General features: G+C 34.6%; 1 protein-coding gene across 2 annotated transcripts in view; it reads left to right on the forward strand.

Annotated features, from left to right (window-relative positions):
- The window catches only part of LARP1B (La ribonucleoprotein 1B), a 123,270-nt gene that overhangs the window by 67,941 nt on the left and 37,549 nt on the right, over window positions 1-17,780 (forward strand). For both annotated transcript variants that reach the window (XM_080797772.1, XM_080797773.1), the window contains exon 12: window positions 16,284-16,407. In XM_080797772.1, the coding sequence (XP_080653898.1) occupies window positions 16,284-16,407 (124 nt within the window). The remainder of the gene's footprint in view (window positions 1-16,283; window positions 16,408-17,780) is intronic.

Raw genomic sequence — 17,780 nt, forward strand, 5'->3', positions numbered from 1 at the left:
AATTATATCATAATAAAAAATTTTTTTTAAAAGAACAACCAAAAAAAGTATGTTTTTAAAATAATAGTGTATGGAAAATAGATAATTTTCAAATTGAGAGAATATATTTTAGAATATAAATGGTCCCAAATGATTATCCAGAGTGTGTTAGAATTCTTAAGACTCAATAGGCAAAGAAAGCCCTTTTTAAAAATCACCAAAAGCCAAGGATGTGGTTTTTGGGAAAGAGGAAATCTAAATGACAAATAAACAAATGAAAACATTGCTTAACCTTATTATTAATTGGGAAGATATAGTTAAAACCACAGCAAAAATTGTTTGATAGAATACTGTTTTATGTTCTCAGCGTGTTGTTTCTGTATCATTGATTTTTACTGTAACTTATTTTTGTTTACTTTGGATTTAATTTGCTCTTATTTTCTAGCTTCCTAAGGTTGAAACATATTATTCACTAGTAAACCCTTCTTCCTTTTACAGTCATTTAAAGCTATAAATTTCTCTAAGCTATGGTTTAACTTCTGGCAAATTTTGATCTGCTGTGTTAATCATATAGTTGAAATATTTTATAATTTTCATTGTGATTTCTTCTCTTGTTCATAGATTATTTAGAAATGTGATTTACAATTTTTAAGTATTAGAGTCCTTTATGTATTAGATCCTCTTGGGTTAAACATTTTATATTTCATTTCCTCTTTTGAATGTTAGTTATGTTTCTTTATAGTTTTTATGTTAGTGGTTAACTCTTAACTTCAAAATTTATTTAGAGCCATTATTGTACCATTTTATATTTTTTACTTCTCACCTAATGTTTAACACTTTTAGGCTTACAAGTAAGTTTGTAATATGTAATTACAAAAATATAACTCCATTACCTTTGTGCTATTGTTGTTATATTCTTTTACAGGTATTCTAAGTCCCATGTTAAAACATTATTATTTTGCTTTAAAGTATCAGTTGTCTTAAAAAAACAAAAGGTATCTGCTGTCTTTTAAAGAAATTGTGAAAAGAAAACAAGTCTTTTTTTCCCACCAGTACAAAATTACCTAAATTTTTTTTATTTTTAAAATTTATTTATTTTTAAATTACCTAAATTTTTAAAATTCAAGTATAGTTGACACAAAATGTTACATTAGTTTCAGGTGTACAACATAGTGATCCAAGTCTATACCTCACAGTTTGCTCTCACCACAAGTGTAGCTACAGTTAGTTGTCATACAACATTATTACAAGACCATAGACAAATTCCCTATCATGCAAAACCTTTTATCCCCATGACTTATTCATTCCTTAACTGGATTCTTGTAGATTCTTTTATCTCCCAGTCCCCTTCACCCATTTTGCCCATTCCCCTATCCTTCCCCTGTGGCAGCCATCAGTTTGTTCTCTGTATTTATAGGTCTGATTCTGCTTTTGGTTTATTTATTAATTTGTTTTGTTTTTTTAGATTCCACATGTAAGTAAAATTATATGGTATTTGTATTTCTTTCACTTATTTCACTTAGTATAATAGTATTTTATATCAGTCTTTTTAATTCCTTTCTCTGTTATGTTTCTATCTGCTATCATTTCCCTTTCAGCCTGTGAGCACTTTCTAGCATTTCTTTTAGTGCAGGTCTGCTGACAAATCATCCCAGTTTTTGTTTACCTGATAATGCCTTTAATATCTTTACTTCACACTAATTTTTGGATGTTATCTTTACTAGATACAGAATCTGGATTGAAAGATTATTTTTGTTGTTGTTGTAGTTGTTTTGCATTTTAAAGATGATACTCTGTTAAGGCCTTAAACTGTTTCTCATGAGAAATGAACCATTATTTGTATTGTTGTTCCCTTGTATATAAAGTGTCTCCCCTCCCGCCCCCCATCTGGCTGCTTTCAGGATTTCCACTTTACCTCTGATTTTCAGCAATTTTACTATGATCTGTCTCTGACTGGTTTTCTTTGAATTCATTCAGTTTAGAGTTAACTGAAATTCTTGGACCAATAATTTGAAGGTTTTATTCAAAACCTTCTTTATTTCTTCCTACTCTTTCTTATTCATTTTTTTAATTTTGGGATTTCAATTATATGTATGTTACACCATAATTTCAAAGATCCTGAGGTTCTTGTTTTCTTACCTTTTTTTTCTCTTTGTCCTACTGATTGGATTATATCTTCTAGTTTGTATTTAATTTCACTATCTTTTGTCTGCCATCTCCCCTCTATTTTTAAGCTCACCCAATACAAACTTTTTAGTTTTACAGCTTCTTTTCTTTGTAGTTTACTTTTTTCTGCTGAGATTCTTTACCTGTTCACTCATTAAGGCTATCTTTTCCTTCAGTTCATCAGACAGAAATATGTAATATTTGCTTTAAAGTCCTTGTCTTAAAGTCCAACATTTGAATTTGAATTTCCAACATCTGGAAGACAGTTCCTATTGACTGCTTTTTTTTTCTTGACTGAGGGTTATATATTCCTTTCTTTTCACATCTAATAATCTAAAAAAAAAATTGTGGAACATGTAAATACTTTACTTTAGAAATTATAGATTAAGTCATCTTCTGTTGATGAATGTTGGGTTTTTTGTTCAGTTGGCTGGCCAGCTTTGAATTGCATGGGCTTGATTTCCTCTTTGGTCAGATTTGTGGAAAGCCTTTAGCTTGACAGAACTTAACCTCTAAACTCTGTCTTACCCAATGTATTGCCAAATTTTGTGTTAAACTATGCTAGGGACCTAGAGTAGATCCTTCTTTAGGGTGTGAGCTTTGCTTTATAGCAAGTCCTAATTTTTAAAATCTATCTCACCTGGGTGCCGTGGGTATTACTGAGTGGTTAACAAGGGGTCTCCATTCTTAACTGGATTTGAATGCTTGTCATTTCCTAACACGATGAACCTTTAGTATATCTATTTAGCTCAACCCCATAGCAGCTACTTTTGGATATGTCTCAGGGATCTTGTCCTCCATGTATGTAGTTTAGCCATTAGGGGGTCTGAACCTTACTCAAACTTACTGCCCCCTTACCCCTCATAGCTCCCTCTTCTTCAGTGTTCTTTTCACAGATTGCATTGCTCCAGCTTCCTGGAATGCTAAGCACTACCTTCTCAGCTCAGCAGGATAGCCATTCTGTCCTTGGGCTGAAGCTTCCTATGCCATGGTTAGGAAATTGTATCCATAGAGAGAGCTCAGATGATGGTGGAATCCACCTTGTAAATTTCTCCTCTCAGAAATCACAGTCTTAGACTGATAGTTGTACAATGCTAGAAATGGGTACTTTGTATCAGTTTGTTGTTATTTTCACTAGGACACTTAGGCTGGTATCAGATGTATTTACTAATATCCTAATAATGATTGAATTTATGAAAAACATAGCTTGCAATTTTTTTATATTGTCTGTTGAGCAAAGAAAGTTTGCTCAGTATTGATTGGTCTAAGAAGAACTAACTATGTGAATTCTCTAATACAGTAGAGTTAAGTATTATTTGGGAATTGATTCTAGAGTCCTTTTAAGTTGTAAGTTGAGTATAGCCAAAGTACTTAAACCACCCATCAGATATGTATATGGCTTAGTACAGCCCCACATCATAATTTGCATATGTAAATTTATCATGTATATAATAATGTAGCAGGATTAGATCAAATGTTTCACTCTTTGAAGCACTTGAGAAAATTTATGAAGATTCTAACTTGGTGGCTCTTTAGGTTCATGGTCATCTTTCTTCTTAGAGACTAATTTTTAAAATAATACAAATGCTGTTTCTCTATGGTTCTCAACTTTATTTTTAAAACATTAAAGCCCTTTGGGTGCTTGGGTGACTTAGTCAGTTAATTGACTCTTGATCTCAGTTCATGTCTTGATCTCAGGGTCATGAGTTCAAGTGGTGCATTGCACTCCTCAGTAGGCATGGAGCCCAGTTAAAAACAAAAAATACCCTTAGTTATAAAATTAGGTCCTTGAGGACTGGGTGTAACTATACTTGTTTGAACATTTTACTTTCTAGTGATCAGAACATTATTAAAATGCATACATCCTTTTGTTTTTTTTTTTCTTATGTGAGTTAGCATTTTAGAGTTTGATTACATTAGTACATTTGTTCATTGAATAGAACAAATAGAATAGAACAAATAGAACAAATAGAATGGCAGTTGCATTCCTGGCAAACTACCATTATTGTTATTGTTACACAAGTATAAATCAAAAATTTTTTAAAAGTCTATTTGAGAAAGAGAGCAGGGGGAGGGGGAGATGGAGAGAGTGAGAGAATCTCAGGTAGACTGCTCACTAAGCATGGAGCCTGACACAGAGTGTGAGGTCATTACCTGAATGGAAACCAAGAATCAGATGCTTAATCAGCTAAGCCACCCAGGTGCCCCTAAATCAGATTTCTATAAGTTAAATGTTAACAGTGATACTTTGCTGAAATTGAACATTGTTTGGGTAGGTGTGATGGGGTCAGACTGTAAAGTATCTTGAAAGTTATGTGGGAATTTAGAATCAGGAGCAGTTGTAGTTCTTATAATGTGGTGTGATCAAAATATGATTTAATATGGTTTAATTTAACACAGCTTAGCTCAGAGCTGGAGAGGGCAGAAATTGAGTTAACATACTCATTCATAATAAAGGTGAAATGAAATGTTGAGCCAAAGGGATATTATTTTTTTTCAACATTCATTAACAACTGATTATGTTCTAGGCTTTGTGAGAATGAAAAAGTGCCAAATTGGGAAGAGGTTTTATTTTTATTTTTATTTTATTTTATAGGAAGAGGTTTTAAAGAAATAGTTCGTAGGGGCGCCTGGGTGGCTCAGTCACTTAAGCAGCTGTCTTTGGCTCAGGTCATGATTTTAGGGTCCTGGAATCAAGCCCCACATTGGGCTCTGTGCTTGGTAGAGAGTCTGCTTCTCCCTCTCACTCTCCTCCTGTGCTCTCTTTCTCTCTCTCTCAAATAAATAAAATCTTAAAAAAAAGAAAGAGAGAGAGAGAGAAAGAAACAGTTCAGAATATCAGTGTGATAGAAATAGGAACATTAACAAGGAAAAACTGAAAGGGAATGATACTGGGATCACATATGAAAATGTTGATTGGTGTTACGGTGTCTCTTCACGTAAAATGTCTTTAATCCTCTCTCTAAATCCTGGACATGGTAAGAAAGCCAGTAATATAGATTTCAAGGTATTTAGTGTAGAAGAGAGAATTAAAACTGGAAAAATTATTGAATTATCAAGGTATAGAAAAACAAGAGGGGAACAAAAGAGAAAAGAATGCCCACTAGTACTTATTAGGAGAAAAAATAGGTGTAGTTATATAAAAGTTTGACTTGAAGAAGCCAGGAAAATAAATGGTTTCTGGGATCATGACCCACAAAGGGACATATTCTCAACTTTAATTTTTGCTTCTATGGGCTTCTTACTTTTTCTAAGGTCATGGTCATCCTAAAAAAAAAAAAAAAAAATCTTAACTGTTCACCTACTTCTACCATCCAGACTGCAGTTCATATTGATACAAATAGGAAGTGATATAGTTGCAGTACCAAGGGTTCTTTCCAGAAACTTGGCTGAAGTATTCAGCCTTCTTATTCTTGCCAATATGAATTGTAGATAAATGTATACTTCGGAAAGACATTATTAAAGTGTGTTAGTTTTTTATATATGTTATAGACATGTTTCTCTATCTGTAATACATATCTGCATTTATTTCTTCTAAGTCCCTGTTTTGGAGAGTTTAAATCTTTAGAAAAGTTTCAAGAATAATATAATGAACACCAGTATACCTTTCACCTAGATTCAACAGTTGTTAACATCTTACCACATGTGCTTTTTTTCTCTTTATATTATACATTTATAGATGTATGTAAAATACATGTCTTTTCCTGAACCATTTCAGAGTTAGTTGTAGACACTACACCACTTCATCATTACATCTCTTATCCTGTATCTCCTAAAAACAAGTGCATTCTCCTGTGCAACCATAACTATCAAACACAGGAGATTTAACATTGATAGAATGCTATTATCTAATATACAGTCCGTGTTTTGATTTGTCACAATTATCAAAATTCCTTTAAAACTTTTTTTGATACCAACTCTAACCAAGGGTTACACATTGCTTTTAGAATTATATATATTTTTACAGATTTTATTTATTTATTTGACAGAGAGAGAGAGATCACAAATAGGCAGAGAGACAGGCAGAGAGAGGGTGGGAAGCAGGCTCCCTGTTAAGCAGAGAACCCAGTGCGGGGCTTGATCCCAGGACCCTGAGATCAAGACCTAGGCTGAAGGCAGAGGCTTAACCCACTGAGCCACCTAGGTGCCCCTAGAATTATATTTTTTAATGTTGTTTAATTTAGATGAGTTCTTCAGACTTTTTTTTTTTCCATGACATTGACATTTTTGAAGCATCCAGTTTAGTGATTGTGTAAAATTTCCCTTAGTTTAGGTTTGCCGGACATTTCCACATGATTAATTTCAGGTTAAATATTTTGGCAGGAACATTACTTGGGTGATGTTGTGCACTGTTCAGTACATTACCTCAGGAGACATAATGATGTTGGGTGTAGAATTGGTCATTTGGTTATCAAGATATGTACCATATTTATTCATTGTAAAGGTACCTTTTCCCTTTTGTAATTAATAAGTTATCTCTGGAGTGACAATTTGAAATTGCTCCCCAGCAGTCTCCACTCAATGTTTTAGCCTTTATTAATGATTTTTGCCTGAATATATTATTACTATGGTGATTATATAATGGTAATTTTTTATTTGTTCCCTTTATGTTAATTACTTTGCATTCTTCTGTAAAAAAAGAACTCCATTTTATTTATTATTAATTAATTAAATTATTTCTTTTTAGGGTCAGTATGGACTTTAGAATGGGTTCCTTTTCATTCCTGTCATTATTCTTTTTAAAAAAAAATATTTATTTTAGAGCATGTGGGGGAGGGGTAGAGGAAGAGGGAGAGAGAGAACCTCAAGTAGACTCCCCACTGAGTGCAGGGCCCTGTGTAGGGCTTGATCCCATGACTCTGAGGTCATGACCTGAGCCAAAACCAAGAGTTTGATGGTTAACCAACTGAGCCACCCAGGTGCCACTCTCATTATTCATTTTGATGTTCAGAATGTCTCAAATATGGTCAGGTTAGAGCTTTCTCAGGATGACTTGTGTACAACTGATATGTCCCCATTTGTTTAGCACTTTTCATACTTTATGACACAACAAGACTGTCTACTTTCCCCTCTCTTTTTTCTTGGATGTCTGTTTTTTACTGTAGATGTATGTATAAGCATATATATATTTCACTGTTTCAACCATTTTTAAGTGTACAGTTTTTGCTTGCTTTTTATATATGGTCTTCCCTGCTTCTGTCCTTAATCTCCTCCCTTATTACTTTGTTATCTTGTATTATCTTTTCCACAAGTAAGGGACCCTGCTCCCAGGTCTTTGTCATTAACTTTATGACTAATGACATTCCTGTGTCTGTGGGTATCTAGCAATATATAACCAGTCAGATTTTCCAGCTCTCTCTCTTGTTCCTAAGGTATCTCATTTGTGTTATCTCCATTTAAAGAAATTAGAGGAACCTATCCCCAATTTGTCTCCTGTATTTTTAAATGTAGGTTGGGTGCCTCAGAACTCTTTATCAACTTCTAACTTCCAACATGCAGTTTGTCACTAAGTCCTATCCATCCTTTCCTATCCATTCCTACTGCCTTGCAATAGTTCTGGACTGCATCATCTCTCCATGTAGTTTATACACTAGGTTCTTGGCTCTAGTTTATTCCTTTTCCAGCTTTCCTCTTGTCAGAGTAGTCTTCCTTCCTTTCTCCTTTCCTCCTTTCTTCCCAGCAAGTAAGGGAATTTATCACCAGAAGTCCAAGAAGCAGTTGTTGCTTTTAGGTGAGTCTGTATCTGAAACTTAAGAGAATGATTTTGCATCTCTCTGCTCCCTATCTTTGGTGTGCTTTCTTCTGTGTTAACATTTCATTTTCAGTCAGGCTTGCTCCATGTGCTAGCAATGAGGATACAGTTTCAGGCTTACATTATTTTCAAAGTAAATGATCCCAAGGAAAAGAATGTAACCCCTCAAATTTCTAAGGTATAGATTTAGCCATTTGTATATTTTTCTTAATTCTAATCGGTGCTTCTTTACTCATCCCTCCAAGATAAAGTGCAAATTCCTTGGTAAATAATAATTCATGATTTGGCTCTTTCATATATGTCTATCTTCATTATGCCACTGCTTTCAGACTTAAATTTTATACTCCATCATTACCATATTGCATGTTTTGTTCCCTCTGCCTGCAGTATCTTTTCAATATGGTTTGCTTGCCAAACTCCTTTTCATCCTTTAGATTGCAAATCCAGTTCAAATATTATCCCGTCAGGAAATAATTCTTTGATAGCATTTATTGTTATCTCTTCCAGATAAATCACTCTTCTCTTCTACTCGTGAACCTCATACATGCCTGTTTTTTACTCTCATACTGAAATGTAATTCATGCGTTTATAAGTATTTCTTATACATTTGATTATTAAGACTCTTTGACTCCTTTTAGAGCAAGGCAAGGTAAAAATTTATTAAAAAATTAGATTTGAGTGTATATTTAGTTTTGGTAGATTAGCTAATTCATATGAGTCCTCCTGCTGAGAACAACTAGGAAAGTTGATTTAAAAAAAAAAAAACTTTTGTGAAGGCAGAACTAATAATATAGTCAAGAATTGTGTGGTCAAAATCTAGAAGTAGGAAATCTAAATAACACTGGCATCAGTGTCTGCATTTCCTTAAAGGCATCTGTCAGTTCCAGAAAAAGCAACTGAGAGGCAGAAAAGAGTTTAAAAAAAAAAAAAAATCCCGGGGCAAGGGTGACAAAAATTGGAATTCAAAAACTAGAGGGAGGAGGACCTCTAGTAAACATTCCAGACTTTGGGAACTCTGTAGGGCTACATTTTAGGAAGTAGGATGAACTGGAAAAGATCTGCTTTCAGTGGTCAGCTTCTAATAATTTTAATCTTTTATTGAGTTAACATTCTGACCTCTAGCCACTTAACTGAAACAAATCCTTTCTGGAGGAAAATAGTATCCTAGGCCTCAAAGTTTTAATAATAATGTCTGCCTCTCAAAAAATAGTCAGGCATATAAGAAGACAAGATGATGTGATGGAAAAATAAAAAAGAAACAAGAAACAGACCGATAGACATGCAGATAACAGAGTTATCAAACAGATTTTAAGTTAGCTATTGTTAATATGATTTAAAAAAAAAGAAAGATGGAGAATTTCAGCAGAGAACTAGAATCTTTAAAAAAGAATCAAATGGACATTCCAGAAATGAAAAGTGCAATAACTGAGCACAGGGAGTTGCCTTAACAGTAGGTAAGTGTGGCTGAATGCAGAATTACTAAACTATAAGATAGGTCAAAAGACTCCAGAGTGAAGCATGGAGCAAAAAAGGTAGACAATACGGAAATTAGTATAAGGCATAGGATATCCAGTCAAAAGGTCTAACATATACTTGGATTATCAGAAGAGAGAGGAGAGAACAAGGCAGAAGTAATATTTGTAGAGATTATGGGTGGCATTTTACCAAAACTGCTGAGGGGTGATTTAAGAAGTCTTAAGAACTCCACAAAGAGTATAAATTTAAGGAAAACCATATCAAGGCCATCACTGTAAAACTGCTGAAAACAAATAATAAGAGCCAGAGAAAAGGGACAGATTACTTTAGAAGCTACATTTAAAAAATTTTTTTTTAAATTTATTTATTTATTTGAGAGAGAGAGAGCGAGAGAGAGAGCGAGCGCACAAGCAGGAGAAGGGCAGGGGAAGAGGGAGATAATCTCAAGCAGATTTCGCACTGAGTGCAGAGCCTGACATGGCTTAATCCCACGACCCTGAGATCATGACCTGAGCTGAAACCAGTCAGACATTTAACCAACTGAGGCACCCACGTACCCCAAAGATACAGTTTTTTGTTTTTTGTTTTTAAATAAGCCTTACAGCTAACTTCTCAGCAGAAATAATGGAATCCAGGAGACAGTGGGATGATATAATCGCAGTATTGAAAGGGAACTAGTGTTCAGGAATAAGGGTAAATAAATCATTGAATCGTATACTTAAGATAGGCAAATTTTATGGTCTATGAGTTATATCTCAATGAATTTGTTTAAAAATGAAGGTAAAATAATTTCAGCCATGTGAAAACTGAGAAAATTTGTTTTCAGCAGATCTGCTTTAAAGAAAATATTAAAAGGAGTTTTTTAGGCATAGGAGATACAGTCAAAAGATTTTGAAAGTGATTTCAAAATGATTCCAGAAGGAAGCTTGAAGATACAGAAAAGAATGAAGAACAATGTAAAGGATAAACTCGTTTGTAGATTTGAATAAATTTTTGACAATAAACACAACAAAGCTGTTGTAACTATTGATAAAGTGGATTTTTTAAAGCAAAAAATTATTCAAGATAAAAAGGGACACTTCATAAGTATAAAAGGTTTAGTTGCCACAGAAAATATAATACTAAATGTGTATGCATCTAATAACATGGGATCAAAATACATAAGATGAAAATTGACAGGTACAAAAAACCAAATTTATAATCATAATGGGAGACTTTGAAACAACTTTCTTATCAGGAAAGTTGCAAGATTTAGCATGAAGATAAAAAAATCAGTAAGGATATAGAAAATGCAAGTAATACAGTTAAGAAACTGTTTAATTGATGAAATACTGCATCAACATCTGCAGAATACACATTTTTTTCAAGTACACATTGACCCTTATCTCATACCATATGCAAAGAATCAATTCTACATATATTGTGATTCTAAATGTGAAAGGCAAAATAATATTTCCAGAAGATGAGATACTATATGATATTTGAGTCAGGAAAGCTGTGTGTGTGTGTGTGTGTGTGTGTGTGTGTGTGTGTGTTGCTTTTTGCTTTTATTCCCTTATGCTCCTCAAACTTTTAAATATAGAATATGTTAATTTCATAATCAGGTAAAAAATTATAAAGAGAAGGTATAGCATTTGTAGAAAGGGGAAAGGTTTCCTTTTTAAAAAATTTTATTTTGAAATTTTTATTTAAATTCTAGTTAGTTACATGCAATGCAATATTGGTTTCAGGAGAATTCAGTGATTCATCACTTACATACAATACCCTGTGCTCATCACAAGTGCCCTCCTTAATACACATCACTCATCCAGCCCACCCCCAATCATCTCCCTCCACCAACCCTCAGTTTGTTCACTATCATTAGGAGTCTCTGGTGGTTTGTTTCCCTCCTCTTCTTCTTCTTTTTTTCTCCTTTTTTCCTCCTTCCCCTATGTTCATCTGTTTTGTTTCTTAAATTCTGCATACGAGTGAAAGTATATGATATTTGTCTTTCTCTGACTTAATTTGCTTAGCATTCTACACTCTAGCTCCATCCATCTTAATTGCAAATAGCAAGATTTCATTCTTTTTTTATGGCTGAGTAGTAGTCCATTGTATATATATTTACCACCTTTTCTTTATGCATTCATCACTTGATGAACGTTTGGGCTTTTTCCATGGTTTGGCTATTGTTGATAATGCTGCTGTAAACATCGGGGTGCATGTACGCCTTTGAATCTGTATTTTTGTATCCTTTGGGTAAATACCTAGTGGAATTTCTGGATCATAGGGTAGTTCCAGGTTTAACTTTTTGAGGAACCTCCATACTGTTTTCCAGAGTTGCACCAGTTTTATTCCCAGCAACAGTACAAGAGGAGTCTAAAAGGGGAAAGATTTCTTAAGAAGGAAATTACAGAATGAAGGAAATGACTTATAAAATGCACTACATTAAAAACTTTTTTTTCACCAAAAGACACCATGAGAGAGCGAAAAGGCAAATTCCTTCTTCCACAGAGTGGAAGAAGACATTTTCAACATTTTATTAAGAGGTCTCATAAATCAGTAAGAGAAAGAAATCTGCAGAAAAATGAGTAATAGAATTGGGGGCATCTGGGTGGCTCAGTCAGTAAAGCCTCTGCCTTTGGCTCAGGTCATAGTCCCAGGGTCCTGGGATGGAGCCCTGCGTTGGGCTCCCTGCTCAGTGGGGAGTTTTTTTCTCCTTCTCCCTGCCCGCCCCGTTTGTGCTGTCTCTATATCTTTCTCTCTCTCAAATAAATAAAATCTTTTTAAAAAATGAGTAATAGAATTGAATAGTCCAAATAAAATATATTAAATGTTCTTAGCAGTATTAGGTAATCAGAAAGATGCAAATTAAAACCATAATGTGATTACACATAGATCTACCAGAGTGGCTATATATTTAAAGTTTTGAATTCTTATTTTGAGATATTGAGTTCCAGGATGTTGGAAATATAGTACAGAGAGGTCCAGTGTATGCTTCACCCAGTTCCCTCCAAAGTTTGTATCTTATGTAATTGAAGCACAATATTAAAACCAGGATATTGAAATTTCTTATCACAAATGTGTGTGTATAATTTTTTTAAAAGATTTTATTATTCGAGAGAGAGAGACAGAGAGTGAGAGAGATCACAAGCAGGAAGGAGAGGGAGAAGCAGGCTCCCTTCTACCAAGCAGGGAGCCTGATGTGGGCTTGATTCCAAGACCCCGGGATCATGACCTAAGCCTAAGGCAGATGCTTAACTGAGCCACCCAAGTGCCTCATATGTGTCTAGTTTTATGTCACTTTATCACATGTGTAGATGCATGTAACTACCATCACAGTCAAGACATTGAACGATTTTATCACCACACGGATCTCCCTTGAGCTGTAAGACTCATATTCATGGGTCTCTCCTTCATTTTTCCTAACCTCTGGTCACCACTAATCTGTTCTCCATCCCTATAATTTTGTCATTTGGTTAATGTTCTATAAATAGAATCATAGAGCATGTGGTCTTTTGAGATTGATGTATTTTTTTAAAGATTTTATTTATTTTTAAATTTTATTTTATTTTTTCAGTGTTCCAGAATTCATTGTTTATGCATCACACCCAGTGCTCCATGCAATACGTGCCCTCCTTAATAACCACCATCAGGCTCACCCAACCCCCGACCCCTCTGCTCCAAAACCCTCAGTTTGTTTCTCAGAGCCCACAGTCTCTCATGCTTCATCTCCTCCACCAATTTACCCCAATTCACTTTTCCTTTCCTTCTCCTAATGTCCTCAGTGTTATTCTTTATGCTCCACAAGTAAGTGAAACCATATGATAATTGACTTTCTCTGCTTGATTTACTTCACTCAGCATAATCTTCTCCAATCCTGTCCATGTTGAGAGAGAGAGGAGAGAATGCAATGAGGGGGAGGGACAGAGGGAGAAGCAGACTCCGTGCAGAGCAGGGAGCCTGATGCGGAACTCCATCACAGTGCCCTGGGATCATGACCTGAGCTGAAGCAGACGCTCAACTGAGCTACCCAGGTGCCCTGAGATTGATATTTTTTAATCATAATGCCCTTGAGATCCATCAGGTTGTTGTGTATGTATATCCATAGTTTGGTCCCTTTTAGAATGACTACGTATTTTTTAAACTGACAATACCAAATGTTGGTGAGGTTGTAGAGCAATATATACTGCTAGTGGGAACTGAAATAGGTACAACCACTGTGAAAACATTATTTGGCATTTTGTATGAAAGTTGAAGCATATCATCCTTTTCAACAATTCCAATTCTAGTAAACATTCAATAAAATGTGTTCTTTGGGGTGCCTGGGTACCTTAGTCAGTTGAGCATCCTGACTCTTGGTTTTAGCTCAGGTCATGATCTCTGGGTCATGAGATCAAGTCCCACATCGGCACCAGAGTCTGCCTGAAATTCTCCCACTCCCTTCCCCCTCCCCTGCTCTCTCTAAAATATATAAAATCTTTAAAAAATGTATATCTCTGTCAGCAAGAGAAGTGTTTTGTAAAAATATATTTATATATATATTTATATATATTATTGTTATATATTATTGCTGTGATTGCTATAATCTGGAAAGGACTTGAATGCTTACCAACAGTGTAATGGATTTTTTAAAATTATGGTGTGATCATACAATAGAATACCATAGAACAGGGATGAGGAAATTTTTTGTATGAAGAGCTACATAGTAAATATTTTAGTCTTTATAGGTGATACATTGTGCCAACTACTCTGAGTTTAAGCAATGAAGCAGACATGAAATTAAGCAAATGGGTGTGGTGGTGGTCCAGTGTAACTATTTACAAAAACCTGTTTAGCCTTTGGGGGCTGTAGTTTGGGGACCTCTGCTGTAGTGTTACGAACTATCAATGAATCTCATAAAGATAATTTTGCATATAAGAAACCATACATTATGATTACATTTTTATAAAGTTCAAAACTGGGCAAAATACCTATAGTATTAAAGTCAGCTAATTGATTGTCTTTAGGAAGAGGAAGTGGGTAGTGACGGGAAGGAACATGAAAGTTACTTCTAGGGTGCAGTAATGTCTTTACCTGAATGGTGGTAACACAGATCTGTTCACTTTTGATTACTCATTGAGATGTATACTTATGATTTATGCATTTCTCTAGTGTGTATATGCATATATGTGTGCGATACCTTAATGAATTAATTTAAAAAGCGAAAACAGAAACATACCACTTTTGTTCCCATCAGGTTAGAAATATATTTATCTCTGACATATAATCATAGCAGTAAGTTTTTTTTTTTTTTTTTAGTAGGAGTTGGTAATAACAAGATAAGGGACAGTGAGGAGTAATGACTCTGAATTAGCTTAAAGAGCTTATTGAAGAATTTTGGGAGAGCAGGATTGGTATAGGACAAACCAAAGTAATCATTTTTTTTTAAAGATTTTATTTATTTATTTGACACACAGAGAGAGAGATAGGAAGCACAAGCAGGGGAAGAGGCAGGCAGAGGGAGAGGGAGAAGCAGATTCCCCGCTGAGCAGAGAGTCCCATGTGGAACTCGATCCCAGCACCCCAGGATCATGACCTGAGCCTAAGGCAGACCCTAACTGACTGAGCCACTCATTAAGTGAAGTAATCACTTAATGTATTTTCATGAAAACATGATAGATTCTAGTTTAAGAGACTTGTAGGATCTAATGAATGGTGTGAGCTAACAACTATTCATGTTTGAAGGCAGAAGGGAAAGATTGTTTGGTTAGCTGTTAAGAGCAAGGTACTGTGACTGTTTTGTGATGATGATATTTAGTTTGTCCATCTGACAGTTTTGTTATTTCTTTTTACCTGCTAAGACCCTCTTTGGATGTTGTTCTCTAATGGGTCATGGATCCATTCACACTGAGTGATGTAGGTGTGATATAGGGTTTATTGGCAGAAACTTAACAAAAAGTAGTAGAGTGCAGGGAATCTCTCAAACTCCTTTTTTGTTTCACAGCTTAGGCCAGGCATGAATGGTCCTCATGCACCATGGCCAAATGACATTCCATGAAAGACTGGCCTCTACTCTGTAATCCTCTCTAATATGTAGGTCAGGACAGAGAACATCTAAGTGACTATGTAACAGTCGTTAGAAAGGGGAAGCTTCGGCAGCCCAAGAGGCAGGGATGGCCTGTTCTTCCTTCAAACTCAAAACACTCAGACCTACTAAGCCTTCTTGCTGCTAACCTTATAAATGGGGGTTGGAAATGAACCTCCAGGGCCATCTAGATTTATTTTTCATCACATGTTTCCTATTACTAGAAAATGAAGTGAAAACTTCTTGGCCTGGTATAAAGGTCTTCTCATAGCTTTTTCACATTTCCATATCAGGCCTTTTTGCCACTGATTCTATATAGATTTTCTCATTAACTGAATTATTTTCTAATAAATGATTGTTTATTCTAAGCTTTTCATGTGAATTTCTCATTCTTGTCCCATCACTTCTGTAATGCCTCCCTGATGATCTCAATTCTTATACCAAATATTACCATTTTTCATATGCTGCCTAATATTACTAATTTTTCTGTGTACCTTTCTTTTTTTTTCCATCTAACTTGTAAATTCCTTAAGGGTAGGGAACATACATTATTAGATTACTTTGTAACCTCTGTAATACCCTAGTGAACTTGTGTGTAAATGCTCAACAAATAATGATTTAGAATGATTTAGAATGTGTGCTCTTATAATGTATTTTAATTATATAATATTCATAATATTATGGGGGTTCTCTGTGCCTCTTTTAGATTCTAAATATTAATTGTTAATAAGTATAATACTAGATTCTTTATTAGGACATTTTTTATGTTGTAGTTAAACTCAGTTTTTGAGATTGGTAACAATTATTGTTTGTTGGTCACTCTCCTAGCCAGTTGAGTAATTAGATTCCTCCATTCTACTTCAGCAAGAAGTTGAGAACTTTAAGAAGCTAAATCTCATTAGTAAAGAGCAGTTTGAAAACCTAACACCTGAACTTCCTTTTGAGCCAAACCAAGAAGCTTGTGTAGCACCTTCACAGTCCAGGCAAGGTATGTAAATCTGCTTTTGTGTGTAATAGTTTATGAATAGTATTAAAGCACTTCTAAATTGTTTTCAAAGTTTGCTGCTTTTCTATCTGTGGAAAACATTTCAGTATCTGGTAAAAGACTAGAATTTTAAAACTCAGCTGTTACTTATCCTTTGGCGAACTTCAAAACATTTTAGAGACTTGACAGAACAGACTGTAAATTTGGTAAGTCAGCCTTACAGTATAATCTCACCTTAACTTCTGTTGAACAGGCAGGTGATCACATAGGTGATGTAGGAGTCATTTGTTGCAACACCACATCATGCTCAAACCCAGATGCTTACTGAAAAGCAAGCAGGATTAGTTGGTTCTTTATGTGTCTCATTTGATTTTGAGGTTGCTGGAAATGTTTCTCTTTTTGAAATAAAATTTTTCACTGACTTGCTGATTCCCTAAAATATACAACTAACATCATTCTTTTATCCTAAGGCCTTAGCTTTGTGTGAACATATAAATACATTTGGGAGATACATAAATTGAATCCGACATTTTCAGGCAAGTGTAAGTGGTTTTGTTATAGTTTTTCATGAAGGCAGGTTAAAGAAAAACTTTTAATTTGGAAAGCTTCAAGTATATGCCAAAATAAAACAAATTGTGTAATGTAATGAAACCCCCATGTACCCATTTGCTACTAATTTCATGGCCAATTTTGTTTCATCTTAGCTCCACTCATTGTCTTTACTCCCACTAGATAATTTTGAAGCAAACTTCTGATTATTATTAATATTTTTTCATTCCTACATGTTTATATATGTGTCCTTAAAAAGAACTCTTTTAAACACATAAATAACATATACCATTATCACAGCTAAAATTAATTCCTTAATATCAAATATCTAGTTAGTACTCACTTTTCCTCAATTATCACTTTAAAAAATTGGGATCCATATGAATTTGAACATTCCAAGATTGATATGTCTTGTTTAATCTATAGGTTCAAAGTAATTTTTTTCCTTGCAACTTATTGTTGAAGGAACTGGGTTGTCCTGTAGAATGTCTCACATTCTGGGTTTTGCTGATTGCATCACCTCAGTTTCATTCAGTCTGTTTTCTGGTCCTGAATTTTCTGTAACTATTATTTTGATATAGAGGCTTCATCAGATTGAGGCTTAAATTTTTGTGAGAATATGTCATAAGGTAATTATTGAATATTTCTACCAAGAGGCACATAATGCTCAATTGTCTGTCTCATTGTGGCCTTAATAGCCATTGATAATCATTGCTTGGAGCTTTTATGTCACAATGGGCTGCAAAGTGGTGATAATTACGTTTTTATCATTGCTTCTTAAATTTAGTAGAATACTTCCATAAAGAGAAATTCCCCCTAATTGGCTA

Source organism: Martes martes, assembly GCF_963455335.1.
Source record: "Martes martes genome assembly, chromosome: 2".
Taxonomy (NCBI): Eukaryota; Metazoa; Chordata; class Mammalia; order Carnivora; family Mustelidae; genus Martes; species Martes martes.